Below are 21,937 nucleotides of genomic sequence, written 5' to 3' on the forward strand. Positions count from 1 at the left end.
GAGAGTATGTCTGAAAGGGACAACTACTAAATTGAATGGTCCAATCCATTTGAATTGTTAGGGCTGGCAGTGAAAAATAACGTTTCAGTGCCATTGACGGCGACAGGGTTAGCCAGCCAGCCCTCCCAGTTCCAATGTATGGAACGTCTATCGCCGTCAATGGCAGTGAATGAGTTAACAGGGAAGATGAGCCTTTACCACCTGAAGTCGAGGCTGAGAGGGTCTGCGCTGAAAAAGCAGCAGAGAGACGGCGTGCGCCTGTTTGTGGAGGGAGGTGGGGTGCACGGTGAGAATTCATGCTGTGTTAGCATCCCCTCAGCAACTCCATCAATACTGCATACAGCTAAGAAACTGGCAAAGGTCTTTTGTGCTGCATTTGCAGGCTGGCCCAGCGAAGGAAAGCAACTCCCACGACCGGTCGGCTCAGACCGCTGCTGTTGCTGCTGGAGGGGCCACGCCGCACATACGCCTGCACCCCCGCGCTGGCTCACACACACCAACTCCACAGCCTGTGCTGCATCAAAAGGGAGCGAGGAGGGACAAACGGACTGGACTGGAATGCTCCCAAGTGGAGGACAAGGAGTCCCGCAGAGGAACTGGTGCAAATATGTTAGTGTGCACTGCACCGGACATCTCCATGCACCTGCTCCATGACCGCAGCTCCCTCTGGTAAGCCCCTCGACACTTTTTCTTTTAAAAATACATCCTTTGTTTTATCATGGGGATCCCAACAAGGCAATTAGGCTTGGGAGAGTGGTTGAGTCAGAGAGCAATGGCATACTTTGGAGATACTAACTCATCATTCTGGAGAACTTTTGGGTTGCTGCTAGAGTGCGTTGGGGTAAATTATGCTGCATGGTGGCTTAAAATGTCCCATTTTACTTTTCCATTGCGTCACAGAGTTTATTAGTTGAAGTTAAATTAAGCAGCTCAGCAGAATCAGGATGTATACGGTGGGAAACATACTGTATGTGAAATTTGCGGCATGTGCTTCGCATAGAAATCAATGAAAATGATGGATAAATCCTTCGTTCGTCATGAGACTAAATGGCCAATACGCCAGTTTCACTGAAGGGCAGAGGCATTTCATTTCTTTCATCACGTTTCTTGACTTTGCTCTTTGGTGTAAGCAGGCATTGCTCAATCTTGTGTTCTTCTGCAATACCAAATTCTTTCTTACTTTGTAACTTTCACCTTAAAATGTTTCATGACTTTTAAACTTCTAAAGAAACTCCATCTTTACCTGAAGCTGCTGTTCCGTGGTTAAGACAGGTATCATGACACATGCTGGAGCATTTTTTTCTATGGAAAGAAGTTTTCGGGTTGATATTAGAGGATTTTCAATAGTGGAAAAGAGGCCCTTGGTGAACAAGCAACAAGCAGCAGTTTGGTGAAAATAGAATATCCATCCTTTCTCTGCCATCCTTATCCTCGCTGAGGTTACGGATGTGCTAGGACCTATCACAGCTGACTTAGGTTGGTTATACCACAAGCTGGTCGCCACCCAGCCGTAGGATACCCAATCCATAGACAACCATTTACACTCACATTCATACACCCCATTACCATAGTGGTAAACTGAACAGCAGGACTTTGGCTTTAGAGGATATGCCCGAGTGGCATTTTTAACGAAGAAATATGTAAGATTTTCCCTTCAGTTATTCACTAAATGCCCCTAAGGTGTCAACAGACTTTCGAGAAACATGTTTTGGAAATAGTTCTAACACTGTTTGAAGCTGAGGTGTTCCAATTTTAAAAGTCGACTGTTAGTACTGAATAGTTGTTATTGTTTTGATTCTGATTTTACAATCGTCAATTGTCCTGCCTTGCACTATGAGCCAATTATGAGATCTTTTTTTTTTTCTTTGTCCGGGTTGCCAGAACTCTGTAGGTTACCGTATTTACTCCCATATAAGACACAACCTTAAAATTGCCTTAGAATTGTAGAATTTTACAATTTCTCACATATAAGCCGCCCCCTGATTCACAATTTTCACCTCCATATTCATGGTTTTAATAGGGAGTACAAATCTGTTACTTTGAAGGGAAATTCTTAAAAAAAATCACCTATGATATTTCTGAGATACTGTATGAATCAAAAGCACATTATTCTGGTCAATATCATAAGGAATTAATTCATCCAGTAACGGTTGTTTTTTTACTGCAAAACAGAAAATAACCAACAAATAGTAAATGTTACTTTTCCGATATCTACTGATGAAAAAGAGTACAGCAAGTCTTGTGCACATATAAGCCATACCCTTCATTCAGTCATCATTTTTTTGAGTTACAAATACGGCTTATATGCGAGAAAATAAGGTACATAAACTAAAGTTGCTGCCATGTTGCTACCAGTCAGAAATGACCATGTCATGTAACAATACTAGTTCTATTGTTCTCTAACTTTATTTTTGATTTTTGTATAAGCACATTATATCCATTATATGCACATTAATGGCTTTTCTATTCCTGAAAGATGGAGAGATGATTTGAGACCTTCACTAAAACTCAGATGACCTGTGTGTGAGAGGGCACTTTTGCTCAACAGGTCGTTAAGGCAATCGGGGAGGATTTCAGCACCTTATCTTGTATTTCATGAACCGGCAGGTGAGCGAAACTAGTCAGTTATTAAGTGGGTAGATCGCGAAGAGTGCTTTATCATGTATCACTAAATCTGGGGCCAACATACCAGTTAAGCAAGTGGAACTGGCAAGCACGACCCACTCATTTAAATTAATTTACATTTACTTTTAGAATGTCAGTTTGGAGGTCAAATTACTTGATCTATAATCTGCTAATTCTCCCCCGACATTCCTGTGCGCAGTCTTATGTTTGTAGGCAAATGAGTGAAATAGACAGCTTCTTTGCAGAGTGGATTATTAGCATTTCTTGGGGAGGGACCCAACCAACAGTGAGCCGCTGCAATTTGCGTCATATGTTGTGACGAACAAATCTGCTTAACCTATTTTATTGTGGAGCAAAATTAAGCCAGAGTTGCTGGAAAAAAAACTGGGTGTTTGTTATTCATTACAAGCGGCAACAAGTGCCAGAGAAGGAATCAAAAATGGTAACTTGGTTTGAAAAGTCGTTATATCCTCTTTTATGGTTTTAGAGCTTCAAGGTAGAAGTAGAGGCGGAGTTTAGAATAGTAACAGCAGTTAAACTGATTTTGACTCTGGTTTGTTCCGCCACTATGTGTTACCATATTTTTTTTAAGAATATTAGCTGGCCACTGCTGTAACTCAATTTTGTTTTTATCTGTTTCAAAGTGGAAGGTCAAACATGTCAGGCATTTAAATCTAGTGCAATTTTAATCAGACTGTGTTCAATCTTGATGGACATTTACTGGGTCAATAGAAGCTCTGAAGAATGATAGCTTTTAATTTGACTGAGTATCCCTATTAAATAAACACAATCATAAGTATCAACACTGTAAGATATTTACTGCTAGAAAAGACAAGCCTATCTCTTAAAGTGTTGGCTTAATTAATATAAAATGTCTGCAGTAATAAAAAAAAGCATCTATCACAAGTAAATAACTTGGTAAAGTTGATTTCCAGTCTCAGCCGCTTAGAAGCCAGTCACAGTGGGGTTCTTTCCATTCCTCATTTGGAACTTTCCTGCATACGCATCCTTTCAACTCTGCACACTTTTTTTCCTTTCCAAGAAGTTCAAGGACATTAAGATGTGCTCAGAATAACAAGCAGCTCTTTTGCGTTTTCGTCGGAAAACGATTGCTCACTAATGGACGTCCGCGTGTCCTACGTTACAATGCGCCGCGGCGCGCATATTTAAAGCAGTTTGACCCCGGTGGGGAGTCACTGTAAGCATGCGAGGCTCAAATACCAGAGCCGCTAGAGATGTAAGCGCAATGTGGCAACAAAACAAGGGAGAGAAAGATTTTGAAACTGGAGGGGCCCCCGCTGCCCCCTAATGTTCACTGGGCCAAGCAAGTTAATAGGTGTCGGACTGTAGTTAATATTTAATCGTTAACCCTATGCAACATGCATGAATAAAGATTAACCATGTGTGGCTGGCTTAATGTTGGCAATTAGTGGAATTGCTTCCTTTTTACAAGCACCAAAATGACTAAATTGTCCAGTGGTGTAAATTAGGTCAGACAGCTGAATTAACTTTTTTCTTTTTCAGGTCCAGAACTGATCTTAGTTTTTCACAGTGCATCAGATCATTAAAACGACTGTCAAACCATTGTGTTTAAATTGTTGCAAGCAATGTTTCAGAATTTTTCGGCTTCAACTCATTCCAAAAAAGCTGGTGCAGGGTCATGTTTAGCACAGTCTTGGATGCAGAATTTTTTTACCATTGTTGCTTGACGTACAGCCATGGCTGTTGAACGGTCCACGGTTTCCGTTGTCATTTTTGCTACATGTCTCTTTTGGAATTTGTTGCAGCCACAAAATGTAAAGTTTTTTGACCATTTTTTCTTTGTAGTATATTCAACAAAGTATAGATTGATCATGATTTAAATCCTTGTATTTTATTTATTTATTCAGGAGGTAAGACACAACGTCCCAACTTAATTGAAAATGGTTTTGTAATATATTTGATTTCAAATAATAATATAATTTCATGAAATGACGTGTTCAGCGCTGCATGTCATTTACGTGATTCTCTCTTGTATTCCCACAGATAATGTGGAGAGATTAATCTGTACAATGTCCATTGTGGACTGGCCGGTTCTTATACCTCCACTTTTTCAACATTGCTACATTCGAAGATCCAGAGTGCTGAGTATCTGAGCCAAACTCGCTTCCCCCCATCTCTCTCCCCTTCCCTCCCTCTCCCTCAGTACCAGTTAATCCTGAGCCCACCATGGGAGGATGTTTCTCCAAACCCAAACCAGGTGACAATTCATTTTTGTCTTTTGTAGGATCATTAAAATACAAAACAGTATTCAAAACTTTCAAGTGTCCCTTTAAATATTTCAATTAAACCATTCAAATCTTCAACAGTACAACATTTAAAATATCCTTTTTGTGTAGAGTTTGAAACAGATTAGACGTCTATCAGTTTCATGGGCAGGAAATGAGTTCAATCGCATATAAAAAAAAATGTTATTGCTTATTGTAATTTATCCCGCTTATGTGCTGAAACGAGTGCTTGTTGTTTTAGCAAGACATTTCACGTGGATGAAAATTGCTGATTTTCAATTTGGGATTAGTCATGCACTCTTTCTTCTTTTTTAAAAAAAAATATTTGCCTCATAAAACAAGCCAGAGTGTGGCATTCTTTCCATGTTGCATAATTTTTAAGGATACCAACTGACTTCCACATGGAGTTATGGGCACCCTTTTATGTTCAACCCACTCTGCTTGCAGTATAGTGTTTTATGGAGGAGGAATGTTAATGCTATTGTGGCATCTTACTCAAGAGGATTACATATACATGGATATGAAAATGCGACATTGTGTGTGTGTTTAGCTGTATATGTATATATGTGGCATGCTTAGTAGATGAGGCAATGCAGGCAATGTAGCACAGTTTAAGCATTTAACATCACGTAGGAGGACGTAAAATTGAATGCTAAAAAGTCTTTGGTGTTAACAAAAGAGTGCAGGAATAAACAACCTGAGTTTAATCCCAAGAATAATATACATTAATACTGTGCTAAATTCACCCTCTTTTGGAAGCGTAAAGATAAATGCTTGTGTGTTGATGTCTTGACATGGAGTGGTGTTAAGACACTGGAAATGATTTTCTAGTTGTCGCCCGCCAATTGGCCACATTCTTACAGTTTTCCATGAGTTTTAATTAAGATTTACTCAGCGGGAGAAAATTCCAAGCAGATTACTTTGCAAGATGTGGAGAATCAGCATATTTCTTTTTTCTCCAGTCGAACATTTACACCCTTACGCGGCTCAAACAACAAACAAAAAAACAACAACTATACTTTCATGTTCAGTAAGCCTAACCTGTTGCACATTGGATGACGTTAAAAACCCATTGATCATGTAAATTCAAAATGTACATTGGATTGGATTGGATTGCTGTTTCAAACATTAACTTCTTTTTCAAATTACAAGTCCGTAACTTACACTTATTTAGGTCTTTTGCCGATTAAACGTAGCTTATGGAGAAGCACCATCAATTTCGTCACACGCAGTTTCTGCGTGTGTTGACAAGTAGGCTTTTGTGTTGTGATAATGACGACAGGGCCTATGTCCGATTATTATTATTATTATTATTATTATTATTATTATTATTAAATGATTTGTGACAATTATTATGATAATCAATGAAAAAGGAAAGGAAACAAGTGTTTCTTTCCTAAAATATCATGAAGGAATTCATTATGACAGCTACCCAAAAGAAAAGCAAATAAATGAGGCAAATTTGCCCTTTAAATGAGTCCATTCACCTTTTTCCTTCTTTCATTTGTTCTGCTTGTGGACCTGTCAGTCTTCATTTACGTTTGGACGGCCCCTCTTGGAAGCAAGCTGCTCCCATAAAAGACAAAAAAATAATAATAATACTAATAATAGTGCGATACAGTGTTAACTACTACTTGTGCGTCAAAGGGTAATAACCACTGAGAGTACTTTCTAAAATGTCTCAATCTGTTTTGTTCAGTTGATGTCAAAGTGGAACTCTCTCTCTTGGAAAAAGAAAACGAGGTGGACGGCCTTTCGCCTAACGGGAAGGCCAGTCCCTTTGCAGACTGCAGACCCAACGGGGCCCTGGGACACAGCTCGGACGACGACTCCACCTTGCTCCACGTTTACCACAAATCGCGCGACTTTGTGGAAGCCTCCGTATGTCATGTCAAGGATCTGGAAAACGGACAGTGAGCGAAGCAAATCTCACGTCACGAGCGGCGGCCAAACGACGACAATACACCCAGGTCAGCGTGCGAATGTTCTTTTCCAGGATGCGAGAGGTCGACTTGGGAAGCGGCAGGGCGTTGCTGATTAAACAACATGGCGAATTCTCAGCAATGGGGCACAAGTGTCCGCATTACGGCGCACCGCTGGTCAAAGGTGAAGATGAATCGATATTGTGCCGCTTGGAGGAACAGACAAGATCTTGTATGAATAAGCTTCATACGAAAAAAGGTGTCATGTGGTTAAAGGTGTACTGTCAAAGGGACACGTGCGCTGTCCGTGGCATGGCGCATGTTTCAACATCGCAACGGGCGACATCGAAGAGTTCCCCGGCCTGGACAGCCTGCCGACCTTCCAGGTGACCTTCCCAGCCGGAACCCTCTGTTAACACATTCCACGCCTTCTCGGAGTGTATTTGCGTTGACGAGGCTTACGCTTGTTTGCAACAGGTCAGAGTTGAAAAGGACAAGGTCATCATTCGAGCAAACAAGCAGGTAAAGCCGAATATAAAAAGGAGCAGGAACTTTGAAACCTGGAAATGATGAGAGCTTTCAAACTTTTTTTTAGGCTCTTCAGACGCAGAAGCGGTCAAAAGCCATGGCGAGATGTTCCGCTGTCATCAACTCCAGCACAGGCTTCACTCACGTTCTAATTATCGGATCAGGTAAGCGTAGCGGGCTCGTTTCTCAAGCTCTGCCATATTTACAGATTAGAAGGACTTTTCTTGCCAAGGTTAGTCTTGCTTTTGGAGAAAGTGACAAAGTAAAAGCAGAACTGCTTCTTGAACTGAGGTCTCATGAGATGCGCCAATTTCTTGCTTGACGTCAGCTGTGACGACGGCGGGTCAAACTTTGAAGCTCTGCGCAAACGTTTGAGGCGTATTTCATATTTTTGTTTGCATTCCAAATTGTACGACCTCCTGGGTCTTCCCACGTAAGAGGTTACACTTTTGGCAATAGTCAGTCGCTTCAGTTATTCCATTTATTTGGGAGGCCAACATGCGACATAGACAGAAAAATTGAAGTGTCTGAATATGTTATATACACTAAATCTATTTTAGGAATCTTTTTAAGAAACAAAAATTGAAATCGAAGCCAAGTGTTTAGTCTGCTGGTTTCCTGTGTCAATGAGGAAGCCAAAATTTGAAAAAAAAACAGTAGAATTTATGTTACAAACAATAAAATGTTCATATCAAATGAAAATTATGAAGTTCTTGAATTGCAAGAACCTAAAACGGACATGCGTGTAGTCAGTAGAAGTAAACGAGTTACTAAAAAAGTCATGCGTTGGATTCAGAGAGTTCAGTGGAAGTCATTACATACGTGTTGGTCAACAACGTATGCGCAGGTCCAGCTGGTCTAGTGTGCGCGGAGACGCTGAGGCAAGAAGGCTTCACCGACCGCATCGTCATATGCACCATGGACAGACATCCTCCTTACGACAGGCCTAAACTGAGTAAGGTTTGTACACACACCCGGGCTATGCAAACAGAGTCGTAAACGGTGAGCTGGCCAAAAACGGGACCCGAGCTCGAGTAGAAATTGCACGGATGAATTTTGTTTTGGCAGTGGCTCCTTAGCCGGTAACCGGTCAAATAGTCCCAGGGCCTATTTAGCCGGTAACCTATTATTTAACATTGAGTGAATAGGGGATTTTCTAAATAATTCAACCAATCTTATTGAAATTTGATGTGTTATTGCCAATTGATAGATTTTAACATTAGGTGAATAGGGATTTAATGACTATTATTTAGGCAGTGGCTCGGTAGCCGTAGTTTCTTACTATTTATCCCACACAGAATTCTTACCGGCTAAATAGCCATATGGGGCCTTATAGGCTATTTGACCGGTTACCGGCTAAATAGCCCCTGGGACTATTTGACCGGTTACCGGCTAAGGAGCCACTGCCTTTTGTTTTGGTTAGGAATTGTAATAGATACAATTAAAGATACGATCGGCTTGATAAAATCTCCAAATTTGTTGTTGTTGGACTTTCAAATGGTGGGAGAAAGATTTCTCCTTTTTATGTGATTGTATTGAGCACTAATGCACTAACCTCAGTCCCTAGACAGCACAGCGGAACAGCTGAGGTTGCGCTCCATGGACTTCCTGCACGACCACGACATTGAATTGCTCACAGAAAAAGAGGTGAGAGCTCATATTCGCAGAATAGATGTTTAAAACAATGGTTTTCTGACAATTTTGTTTTCATTGATTGAGAAATTAGGATTCATTTACTACAAATAATGTGTCTTTGCTCACCCGTCTTGGCAGAACTATTAAATGCTCTTCCACTAGATGGCAAATGGTACATTTAACCCAGGGGTGCTCAATCCGTCGATTACGATTCACCAGTTGATCGATTCACAAGTTGGTATTGGTAGATCGCATAGCAGTCAGATTTGATCCACTTAAATGAATTGTAGTGACATTTGATATGCAACATGAGTTTTCAAACAGCGCTATCGTGCATCCAAGCACAATTGCTATATGCCCACACTGTGTTGAATCATGTACTGTTTCAACTATTGAACTATTTCAGTGGCCAATTACTTCGTGCTATCTTGGGTTCTTGAAAAGTAGATTTTGGAGCAAAAATTTTGAGCACACCTGATTTAGCCTGCTTCTAAGGCCATGAACAAATCCAAAATTTTCTGAAATAGTCCATTAGGAGTTTAATAAGATGCATTTCAATGTGCTGTTTCCTTCTGTATTACAAAGAGAATACATTTATACATGTATTGCATTTTAAAAGATGTTTGAAAGTGACAATCAAGGTAGTCACATTGCATTTTTCATTAAAAAAATGAAAATAATCCAGAGCTAAATTGCATATAAAGTAAGCTTTATACTATATATTTACATTAGTGAAACTTGTGATCATGTCCATAGGTTGTGGCAATTGATGTGAAGTCGCGCTCAGTCAGCTTTGAAGAAGGCTCGAGGATGGAATACAGGAAACTCTTTATTGCTACAGGAAACAAGTTAGGAACAAACAATCTCTCTGAAACTTTTTTTCATTTGCTTCATATGATCAAACGCTTTCAATTTCCTGTTTCAAAGACCCAAACCTTTGAACTACAAGGGAGGGGACGTCAGGAATGTGTTTCACCTCCGGACGCCTGAGGACGCTAACAGCATAGCCAGGCTGGCCAACAACAAAAACGCCGTGATCGTGGGAACGTCTTTTGTCGGTAACAGGTTAAATTGAATCTCCGTGAACCGAGTGCCTTTGTTGTCTTTGCACAATTGTACAATGAAATTGGGGTGCTCTTTACAGTGCAAAGTAGTCAAATGTAGACTTTTGGATGCAGGTGTTTTTTTTTGCAAAAGCTGGACTACATGTTGGCCATGTTCAAGCATACTTTGACTTTTTTTGTGCAGGTATGGAGGTGGCCGCTGCTCTGACTGACAAGGCTCACTCGGTCTCTGTCATTGGGGTGGAGTCAGTCCCATTTAAAAAAGCCCTTGGCGAAAAAGTAGGGAAAGCCATAATGAAGGTATGTTTACACACAATGTATTCAAAATACTGCCTTTATTTTCCTCGACATATGTTTTGGTTGTTTCCTTTGCAGCTCTTTGAAGCAAACCGGGTCAAGTTCTACATGCTGAATGAGGTGTCTGAGATGATTGGCCATCATGGACAGGTATTCACAAAGTGAGAGACACTACATGACGATGCTCAGCTTTAGAAGATGTACCTTAAAACCGGGACTTTCTTTTCGATTCCGCCTTGGTTTTTCCTATATTGACAGGATTCCTCAGTGAGTTGTTGGTTTTTGTTTTCTTAACATTTTTAACCACTAAAAGTAAGTTTAATATTCATGGTTTAAGTAGAATTTTATGGATTCAAGCATAGAAATAACAAAAAGTGCTGGTGAAATTTTTGTTTGCGTTCTTGTCAGCTTAAAGAGGTGGTCCTCAAGAGTGGCAAAATCCTGCGAGCTGACGTCTGTGTCATTGGAGCGGGTGAGCAAATTCTCGTTACTTCTTGTAAACATCTGCAGGTTTACTAAATGACAAATTTCAAAGGTATTTTGGGGATTAAATGCACAAGTTGCGCTCATCGAGAGTTGACAAAACTAGCAGCCTAAGAATGGGAAACATGACACCTGTGTGATAGCATGCTGCTCCTGCAGGATGTGTTCCTGCAACAAGCTTCTTGAAACAGAGCGGCATTCACTTGGACTCAAAGGGTTTCATCACTGTCAATAAGGTATTTTGTTACACTCAACTGACTGCTTACATCCTACTGCAACATGGAGTGAATGGATACATTTATTTACACGCTACTGTGGGAAAAAAAGGATTTTTTTTACGCGAGAAGACACTGACAGTAAAGCAATCCAGCGACGTGGTCCACCTATACATCTTTTGTTCCTGTCTCTGAGATGATGCAGACAAACGTGGATGGGGTCTTCGCTGGGGGAGACGTGGTGACCTTCCCTTTCCCGCCGCGCAACAATAAGAAGGTTAACATCCCTCACTGGCAAATGGCTCACGTGCATGGTAAGTGCCTCATGATTGTTTCATGTTGGCGTAACGACCGGTCGATGTTTCAAGAGATTTTGACGGACTCAACGCAGGAAGAGTGGCAGCTTTCAGCATGGTGGGCAGAGTCACTGACATGAAAACAGTGCCTTACTTCTGGTCAGCCATGTTTGGAAAGACCATACGCTACGCAGGCATGTTAAACGTGGCAAATTGGAAAGGGTTTGACGACAAGAAACGTGCTCATAATACTTTTGTCCAGGTTATGGAGACGGATTCGACGATGTCATCATTCAGGGCGATCTCGATGAACTGAGATACGTGGCATTTTACACCAGGCAAGTGTCATGTAAATCTGGAACAGGAAAGGTTCGAATGGACGGATTGTTTCTTTGACCTTAACGGGTTCATTCGCAGGGGCGAGGAGGTCGTTGCCGTGGCCAGCATGAACTATGATCCCATTGTGTCCCGAGTGGCTGAGGTCTTGGGATCCGGAAAGACGATTAAGAAACGAGATGTGGAGTAAGTGGCTATCCGAGTCTTAAACCTGGTCGTGATTACAAATAGCTTTTATGTCATTCTCACGCATTTTACATTAAGGGGAAACTTTAAAAAAAAGGGACTTTCATCATAGGCTTAATGACCTGAAACTCTAGTTACCCAGGCCATTAATTGTTAACCCTTTATAGGGTACTTAGTATTTAACTCACTGGCTGCCATAAACGTTACCGAAAGGATTTGCATAGGCGTTGTCAATGGCGATAAAACATGAGTATTCATAGCTGTTCCTACCACGTAGTATAACGTTAGCAGTGGTTGGCAATGATTTATGTACTATGAAATGAAAAAAATATATATATAAATATCGTAGTAAAATGGTATTCTTGGGGGCCTCAACCTGAATGTGTTTCTATTTTTATCTATTGGAAATATTCTATTTAATATTTTACTAATTTGTGCTTATGCTTATATATACAAAATACAAGAATGATTAATTATTTTATTTATATATTTAATTATAATGAATGAATAATTATAATTAAAACCTGGCATGTGCATATGTAGGCATCATATTTTGATTCATCTCGGCTACTTTTGCGTACCAAAATGAAATATCCGCATAGGCCAGATCTTTTGGATTTTTTAAATTGCAAAAAAAAAAAATACCTTCACTTCCACTATGAAGGTTTAAATATTTTATAAAATCCAGCTAAAGGATTTTTATTTTATGGATCTGTCCCGCAATTACAAAGCACTCATAAAATGGAGAATCTTCTTGGCAAGTGTGAACATGGCTAACATTTCCCGACTACATAATACGTGTCTCTTCTTGGTATGTTTAGGACTGGAGATATTTCCTGGTTAATCGACAAGGGTTCCCAATAACATCGCATGTCCACGGCACATGCACAGCGTGAGCGCACTAGAATTGTGAGTACAGACACTAAATGGTGCTGAGACAAAAGGCAGCTATCCCTTGTCTGAAGACTTTGACGCTGAAACATGAGAGTGCCAAATCACAAGTACTTTGGTGAGCCAAATCGTCTTCTTTCACACAAATGTGGATTCAGCTGCAAGATGTCATCTACATGTACAATGTGTTCATAGCAAGGTGTTTTGTATGAATAATATTATATAGAGCTATAATCCTGAATGCACTGTAACTAAAAAGAACTTCTATTTGGGGTGATTTCTAAATAATGGAATTGGTGGGTTGGTATTCTTGCATACAAGTCTTTTATCCGCATGCTACTTTTTTAGTTTCCCGTATTAGAACCTTCACTGGAACTTCATTGGGTGTACCTGTATAATCTAATGAGATCCATCAAATATGATCAAATATTGTTGTGGATCTCATTTGACTGTGCAAAATGGACCTAACGTTGTGGCTTGCAAGTGAAGCTTTAATTTGTACTGAACATTTGAAGATTAATAATGCCTCTTTTTGATGGCCGCCTTGCTAGGTTGCACAAAACACAACACAATTCCCTTGATTCTATATTAATGCTTGCAGATTTAAGTATTGTGTAAACACAATATATAGATGATGACCATGATAATGTTAATTTGCTTTAATACTAACTCAGGGAAGAAAGGTTTGTGGCCTCCAGGGGTACCCTGTACTTTTTCAAGAAAATAATGTTATGCTTTAATTTCCTCCCCCCTTCACTTGTCCCGTTCATATGAATTAGAGACACTAATGTACAGTACTTCAGGGCAAATCGCAATTTATGAAGAAAATTAAAGTTCCTCCTGGGGTGGAGAAAGGGTGGGATTTTTATAACTTTGAAATAAAAGTCTTCTGCTTGACTGAATTTTTCATCACTTCAGTTGATGCACTGACTCAATATATGTGCTGAGTAATCAAATCGCAGAAAGAAAAATGTCAGGGAGAAAAAAGGCCTTTTAATTAACCAGAAGAGACAAAATTCATGTACTGCTACAATTAATAAATAATGTTTGGGGTTAGAACTAAATGCAGTAAAATGACACACACAATCCAAAATGAGAATGATTTAGAATAAAAATGACATAAATATATTGACGTGGATCTTAACCCTTAATATAATGACACTGAAATAATGAAAAATGAACATCACAATCTCAGTATTTTTATTTGTGGCATATAAGATTCATTTGAAGAGAAGAATTGTAAACTATTGATTTACACTTTGTTGCTGCACCATTTCTACTCCAATATGAAAGTCTCAAAATATATGCAATTTTGTTAAGATAAACAGTGTTGAACAAATACAGAGCTGCACTATGGCACATAGTAACATAGCACCTGCCTAGTACAGTCCGTACACGAGAAAATACAAAAATACTGCCCTTGAATTGGAGATTGTTCAAACTTGTGCCATAAAAACTTGTTTTGTTTACAATCAAAGCTAAAAATTGCAGGAGTGTTGTTGGTATGAAAACAGTAAGTATGAGGGATGGTACTGTGAGCTTTAAAAACACAAACTTCAAGACAGTAAAGCAACACAAATCTTGCGATAAACATAGTTACAAACATTTATCAAAAAATTCACCGTAAAAACTAATGCATTCACATTTTTTTCCTTTCAGGAAAGGGCTAAAAACAATCGCTTTGTTATATATTATACACCAAAGGCACTTTCTAATATCTAAAACACTGCAAGATTCTGGGCCAGGTCATTTGCTAAACGATTGTCGGCGTATTTAAAAACGTCCCAGTGTTGCATAATAGACTACAGAGCATCTTTTGTCCAATCACTGGCCTTTCAGCACTAAGCGCAGGTGTTAAGTCCATCCATCTTACCCAGGGTCAAAGGTCATATTCTGCCGCACATTGCTGGAGGTACCATTCATACAATTTACCCTGTAGAGTGAATTTAAATACAATGATTTAGATCGACAACTCTTAAAATGAATACCTGTAATACTTTAATGTTTTATACATATGATCATTTTATCATGTAAATTAACGAAAACATTCTCACCTTCTTGGTTTTGACAATATCCAAGACATAGTCACTGTATTCTGTCATCGTTCTCTTCTCTTTCTTTGTTAAAGTCTTGTATCTCCGACTAAAGAATGAGGCAGACTTAGAATTACATACTAATTTACAATAATATCGATAGTACATGTAGGTAGTTTGTCGGTTCTTTCATCCAAGTCATTTTACAGGAAACTCAAACAATTAACCATTCTCGAAAGCTTTTGTAAAACATTACCTCGGCAATTATGTTAAGAGTGCGACACCATGCCAAATTTTCTGGTCAAGACTTACCCCGAAAAATATTTGGCTAGAAAAAGAAGAAAATAGCAAAAGGCTCCAAAAAACATGATGAAGACAACTTGTCCATCTTCTGGTATCCACTCCCATAAGTACATCACTATTCCCTGTGAGGTGCATATACAGCAAAAGAGAAATATAGATGTAGAAAGTTGCAATGGCAGCAAATGCAATGCCAACTTCATTTCAGTGCAAAGTGTAAAATGAATGTGGAGAGAATATGAGGTCGAGGACTCACAGTGCAGACAGAAAGGGTTTGTGCTGCCCCTTCTCCCATTAGCTCACTTAACTGCTCTTTGGAGAAGGTGCTTACGATAAAACTAAGGAAGAAAAGAAGGGGAAGGACGACTCCCGCCGCACCGCATACAAACGAGTTCAGTCGAACGCTTTTGTTGAAAGTGTCATCGGTCCTGCAGGCGCACAAAAATATGGGCTCAATCTCACGTCCGCTGTGTGCAAATGTTCATTTAATTAAGATCTGAGAGACCAGACGTCCGCCTAAGCCTCCAAATTCAAAGTATCGCTATTTTTGGTATTTCTTTATATGGCCTTTATGTCCGTTAACCTCATTACATCAGATTGGTGATCATACCTTTATTTATTCTTCAATTATTTTGAATACAAACGTATGGACAAGAAAAAAAAAGAACGGCTTTAGTATGTTTAAACTACAGGCAGAGGTGTAAATAATATTTAATGTCAGAAAATGATCATAATAGGTGTTGTTTTACCTATCTTGTTGTAGTCTATTGCTGATGGTGGAACAAATTAAATCACAGTCTTTTTCCAACTGGTTCAAAGTCCTTTGCACAGCTTGGTTGATGGTCTTTTCGATGGTCTGACACACGCCATCAATTTGGTTCACACAGCGGCTTGGCTGAGTGAGACAAAAAAAAAGGCGAATGCTTCAATTTAGTGTTTATTCGTGCATGATGGAAGAACAAAAGCTGAACGTGGTCATTAAAATGGGGTGGTCTAGGTTAAGGAGGAAACGGGATCTTCGTGGTCGTAAATCAGCTAGCGGTGAGACTTCATGGTCACATGGACAAAGACATAGCTGATGAGTAGCTCGAGTTTACAACCTCTTGTGTGCTAATCTTTTTGCAAAATATGAATCATCTTATTCCAGATAGCAGCGGTCAACAGGAAATAGATGACATTCCAGGATAATCAATAGCGGTCAAATCTCAAGGACAGTAAGACCTGAAGTCTCAGACCGGATCAGAGCTAAGATAGTACGAAAGCAAAACCTTTTATAGGGCAATAAAACATGAGCTTTTATAGTTAATCTTCCCATGTTTTCAACAAGGTCATATTTTGTATACTTAAATAAGGATTTATAGTATAAAAATAATATAATTAATATCAATTTACAATTTTCAGCACAAACCTTTTGAGGGTTCGGGATATATATTGTGGGCATTTCAAAACCACATTTGTTGAGCCCAGGGCGGCGGCACAATTCCTGGACGATCTGCATCATCACTCTCTTTAAAAAAAAAATAGAGATGGCTTTGTTGAAGCTGTTTTTCATTTACCGCCTGACTGAAAAAGGTCGAGCTATACCTGTCGGTCTGTTTCCCTGCCGGCTTCGTCAGCCTTGCTGAGGTAGAACAATAGCTTATCTCCGCATTTCTCACTCAGATTCTCCACAATGTTGAGCGTGCGCTTGCAAAGGGCCTGACCCATTGGGTCAAAAAATACAAAAATCAGATCGGACTGTTCGCCTGCACACATATGAAAGAAGAATAGCAGAAGAGTCTCTGCCACGGGTCACGATAGACATTTAATAACCACTTATTAGAGACTTACCCAACCACGTGATGGCGCTGTTGACATTAAAAGGGTAAATCATGTCCCCGTCGACCAGGCCGGGTGTGTCCACAAACGTCACAAGGCTGAATTTCTTTTGTTTGGAGGTAGAGATCTCCGCGCTCAGGTAGTCCATAACACCTGGGATGTTGGATAAATGAACAGTACTGTATATACATGGTACGCACTGGCAAATAACTCCATGGTTGCCAATGACGACGCTAGACGTCCAATCCATTTTAACTTGGAGAGGCAAGTGCTCACAGTTTAAATCAATTGGACACTTATCATTGTCAAAGGCAAGCAATGAGTTAAATACAGTGTTGTTGACGGTTAGAATGCAGTGTGCATTTCTGTAATGCATTATTTTTCTTTATTATATTTTTAATACTATTTTTTTTAATTGTTGTTCTTAATTACACAAAAAGACACTAAAGAGTTAAACTCCATAACATAAAAAAAGATGGGAAAAGTAATAACGCATTGTAACTTTCTAGAGCTGCGACTGATTGAGGCTCGCCCCCGCCTGGTGCCCGTAGTTAGCTGGGATAGTCTCCAGCACCCCCCACAACCCTTGTGAGGACAGTACAGAAAATGAATGAATGAATTGACTTTCTGGAGGTTAAAAACGGGCAACAAAATTTCAACCCACCCTATAAGTGAATCTGCTTAGTCAGTTTTTGGCCATCCCCTCTGTAGAGAAGTCTGTTGTCATGGTTACACACAACAGCTCTTCAACTGGCAGCTTTAGCGTAGGGCGTGGGACATAAAGCTAGCCAGTGAAGAACGACTGTGAGGCAACGCAATGTGAGATTTCAATACTCCCACTAGAACAGGAGCACTATTGAGACGTGCCCACCACACACACACACACACACACACACACACCACTATTGACGCCCTCCCACTCCACACGCACAAGGAACGAAGCAGGTGTTAAGAGGCAACACAAATCACATCCTTGTGCAGAGATGTTTGCTCTTGCACATTAGCATTCCTTTATGTTGATCACGTCGGCATGACCACCCCATCAATACGCTCGCCACGCATCGTGGACGCAAAAAGGCGTATTCTGCATGCGGCATATTGTCTTATCACGTCAAGTCACGTATGACCTGATAAGACAATTACCATTCTCTGTCCGTACTAGAAAATGTAAAAAAAAAACTCGCCTCTGTGGAGCCCTTAAAGAAAAAGCAAGAAATCAGCAACAAGCGCTACTTTCATCGAAGTTCTCCCATAAATGTGTGAAGCTGTAAAATTTCCGAGAAAACAACTTTTTCCACTCGACAGCTCCCACAAGATACAATTGGTGTTGAAAAGTGCCATTAGACTCTTCCCATAGAATGATACAAAACTTCCTATTGAAAGAATAACCCAAATAGAATCAGCATCTTCTCCCATAAGCGCCTATACTGCATTTCTGATGAGTCATCCACTGTTGCCGTGCAGAGTAAACATATGGCGGCTATAGCGTGATGCCGAGCGGCAGCCTTGAAGATCGCATAAAGAGCAGGCTTGTATTCCAGAGCGGACCTGTCGGCAATGCCGACTCCTATGCACTGCGCCGTCGGCGTCGTATCTCAGCAGCCTGTCCACGCCGCCCCGTTTCTCTCCCCATACTGCCACTACCCAGCGAAGCGTCAATTCCACTGCACAGGCACACGTCACTTGCCCCCTCCTTCCTCAAACGTCCCCACCCATGCATCCCAACCTCGTCACGCCCTGACACGATCGCCTCGCCATCCCTCGGACGCACGGAGAACAATCGTCGTCTATCGATAGCGCGACTTCCGTGCAGTGAGACGACAGCCGGGCTTACCTTTGAACTCGAGGAGTGGTCGAAAATGCGGGTAGAGATGTAACGTGGCATTCCCCTGGGTAAAAGAAGAAGAAAAGAGCCAGAGAATTGATCCCGAGTTGTGTTCTGAGCAGTCAGCCTTCGCTGCTGCGAGTGCTTGTACTACTAATTAACCCGTTTTCATCTTCAAAACCGCAGAAGGAAGACGCAGGCAGCGGGAGCAGGTGCCCGCTGACCTACTTTAGATGTTCATACCGTATATAATTAGCGGTCGTATTGTGAATTTGAATCGCGGCGTAGGACCGGAATGCTTAAATGTCCAGATGAAGGCGTCCAATTGTTTAAAACAGAAACGAAGAACGTGATTTCAAATAAGTTTTGGAGTGACAAAAATTGCAGTTGGTCTATTTGCTTGCGAGAAGGGAACTAGTGCCGCTCGCTATTATTTCTATGGCAACCCCAGGTTGCCTGATTTAGAGGTCTATAAATGTAGGCATTTTGTTGCATTGCTGTTTTTATCAGTGCTGAACCTGCGAAGAGTAGACTGCAAACTTTGCAGCATGCCAATACACTTCAACTTTTTACATCAAGTAACACCTAAAACACATTTTTCCAATTGGAAATACTGTATTTTTCGGATTATAAATCGGTCTGGTCACACAAGTTAAACAAATGTTAATAACAAAGAAAAAAAAATGATATGGATGTTGAACTATATAATCATTTGCCTTTTAAATGGAACTAAACATGTAATCAAATCTAACGCCCAGACATTATATTTCCCTTTGGGGGCAACTTAAAATGATGTGGGCGAGTGGCGTGGGGAGCAAAGTCTACGCTTAAGCGATTTATACTTATACTGACACACAGGCAGGTTGTTAACGCAAACAGCATTTGCGGGCGGTACAGACCAATAGGATCAGCCTCGTCCCTCCCAGTGTGCATTGCAGCACTCGGTAGGTAAATGACGTTCATGTTTTGTGCTTGTTGCATAATTTTCAGTTGTTTCATTACATGCTAGTTGTGCTACTTAATTTGTTCTTATGCAATCATATGCATTTTTTTATGACACTGTGACTGTGCATGAGCCCTTGTTTGTTGTTTGTGAATGTGAATTATATGGATTTTATCTTTTTGGGGGGCAGTTATGTTGATATTACTGCCCGCAAAACACGGCACAATCTGATAATGAATGTTGACTCTACACATAAGGTTTTGCTCATTTCTTTATCATGTTAAGATTTGCTATTTGTTACCATTTATTTATATTATGAACTCAAAACTATGAACTATGAGAAGAGTCAATTTATTTGAAATATACCAACCAAAAGGGTCACTTTTATTTATTTCCACAAGTTCTATCATTGATATTTTTTTCCGCTTTTTTGCACCAAAAATGAACTGAACCGAGCAAATCCATTTTATTGTGCTGTTACACCACTGCATACTTGCATGACAAGTATGCAAAATGTTATCTCAATAATTTCATCCTTGAGTGAACTATTGACAATTTCTAAAGACTAAAAATGTTTTTGTCACACAATCAACCTTTGAAATGTCATTTTTATGACTATGTGTGTATGTGCCCATATGTGTGTGTATAAGCATCTCCAACAAAGACACGGATTTGCCTGGCATGCGCATTTAAAAAAGCTTCTATACAAATAAACAAAACAAGGGTATTCATCATCAACTTGCAGAAAGGAAACATACATTTCAAAACAACACCCAGGTGAAAGCATCCCTTCAAACCTGTCAGTGTTGCTTGGATGCCTTACCGTCAATGATTCTCTTTTGCGCCCACTTGTGATGAATGTAAAGCCCTGCGTCTCGATGGCAACGCCAGTTTTTTGGATGTGCTCTTCTACATACCTGAAAAAGACAGCATTTAAATACACGTAATGCTCTGCAAAACAGAATGCTTTGCATTCACCTTGCTGAGATTTGGGAGCAGTGTACAGAACTTATCCTACATTTTGGATTATTATTAATATTTTAGAGATTTTTTTTGGTCGCTGTCCGCACTTTCAAAATGAAAGAATTCTTTGGACAGCCATCAAAAACTGGCTGTTTTTTTTACCAACATTCACATGGACCTGAGTCATACCAAATTCCATTTTCTGCAGAGAGGCTCAATTTCCTCTCAGTCGAACACAAACCATCTGGTTACGATGTCGCAGGCTCGCGAGCGCAAGAATGTTCTTCACTTACCAGTTGATGAAGGAGCTTTTTCCTGCAGAGTGGTTCCCCATGATCATCACAATGATCTTCTTTCTGGGGGGCAGTAGACGCACCCCTAAGCTGTTGGCTATCCTGACCAGACCTGGAACATACATTTGCAAACATAGCAATCATCATGAATACTGCTGAACACACGTCAAATAATTCATTGGCTGCCGCTGATAGACATTATTAAACGTGGTCTGAACCCTCCAAGTCAAAATTATTTGGACATCGATGGCCCTCAATGGCTGTGAATTAGTTAACAAGCAGATAAATTAACACATCCCTGATTATTATCTATAAAGGCGCTTACAAAATGAGATACATTAATGAAGGGGTTAGGGTTTACTGTACTTTAATGTTATTTCTCGTTGAATTTTAATTAATTAATTAATTTAAAGTGGAAAATGTGAAAAGCAATGACACTCAAACATCAACTTTGGAATCGGTGGTGGAGATATGTAACTTTATGCTGCTTTTTAAAAATAATAATCTTAAAATTGCTGGAAATCTTTTTTAAAAAATGAACTTGTCTTTCACAAGTGCAGTGACAGCTGCTGAAGACGATCAGTGTCCAAATGTCAAATGACGCACGCCTGCATCACGGCAAAGATATGAAACTAAATGTTCATGACATCAATGCATATAGTACAGCATCACCGCCTCACTTAATAACCACGGTACAACCTAAATAAATAAATAATAATAATAAGAAAATAAAACGACTCCACCTGTGCATGTTTACGCAAAGGCAAAGTTCGCTTCAAAGTGACGAACGGTCAAATCAGCTTTGATGATTTACCATTTTCGCTGTCGACGTACAAATTGTGGCATTCTTTCAGTATCCTCTCACTCGGTGACGTGAAGGCGGAATCCAACGGGTTTGCCACCGAGCGAGGCTTTCTGGCCGCCATGACGAACCGGCTCACGCTCGCACGCACGGCTCGACTCCGCCCAGCCAATAGGAACCAGGGAAGACTTTCACTGTTGCACCGGCTCGACTCC

The 21,937-nt window shown here is 40.2% G+C and overlaps 2 protein-coding genes across 4 annotated transcripts; one reads left to right on the forward strand and one right to left on the reverse strand.

Moving 5' to 3' along the window:
• Window positions 1-104: 104 nt before the first annotated feature.
• Window positions 105-13,647, forward strand: aifm3 (AIF family member 3). Of its 3 annotated transcripts, XM_077600794.1 has the most exons (22): window positions 105-286; window positions 383-669; window positions 2,477-2,607; window positions 4,651-4,864; window positions 6,592-6,805; window positions 6,889-6,998; window positions 7,091-7,200; window positions 7,292-7,336; window positions 7,410-7,506; window positions 8,190-8,302; window positions 8,903-8,989; window positions 9,734-9,825; window positions 9,905-10,035; window positions 10,226-10,341; window positions 10,417-10,488; window positions 10,747-10,810; window positions 10,981-11,057; window positions 11,233-11,350; window positions 11,428-11,526; window positions 11,595-11,670; window positions 11,750-11,854; window positions 12,676-13,647. In XM_077600794.1, the coding sequence occupies exons 4-22, from the start codon at window positions 4,834-4,836 to the stop codon at window positions 12,716-12,718; spliced, it is 1,800 nt and encodes a 599-aa protein (XP_077456920.1). In that variant the 5' UTR covers window positions 105-286; window positions 383-669; window positions 2,477-2,607; window positions 4,651-4,833; the 3' UTR covers window positions 12,719-13,647. The 3 variants fall into 3 exon arrangements, with proteins under 3 accessions (XP_077456920.1, XP_077456918.1, XP_077456921.1); XM_077600792.1 differs by lacking the exon at window positions 2,477-2,607; XM_077600795.1 differs by lacking the exons at window positions 105-286; window positions 2,477-2,607 and having other exon boundaries at window positions 294-669.
• A 281-nt stretch (window positions 13,648-13,928) lies between these two features.
• Window positions 13,929-21,886, reverse strand: LOC144074385 (uncharacterized). The gene is made up of 12 exons (XM_077600796.1): window positions 21,735-21,886; window positions 20,921-21,032; window positions 20,488-20,581; window positions 18,731-18,785; window positions 16,909-17,049; window positions 16,663-16,823; window positions 16,487-16,585; window positions 15,828-15,973; window positions 15,335-15,506; window positions 15,091-15,203; window positions 14,800-14,887; window positions 13,929-14,678 (listed from the first exon to the last, which is right to left on the reverse strand). Exons 1-12 carry the CDS (start codon window positions 21,844-21,846, stop codon window positions 14,625-14,627), a joined length of 1,347 nt encoding a protein of 448 aa, XP_077456922.1. The 5' UTR covers window positions 21,847-21,886; the 3' UTR covers window positions 13,929-14,624.
• Between the last annotated feature and the right edge of the window lie 51 nt (window positions 21,887-21,937).

Source organism: Stigmatopora argus, chromosome 5 (assembly GCF_051989625.1).
Source record: "Stigmatopora argus isolate UIUO_Sarg chromosome 5, RoL_Sarg_1.0, whole genome shotgun sequence".
Classification (NCBI taxonomy): Eukaryota; Metazoa; Chordata; class Actinopteri; order Syngnathiformes; family Syngnathidae; genus Stigmatopora; species Stigmatopora argus.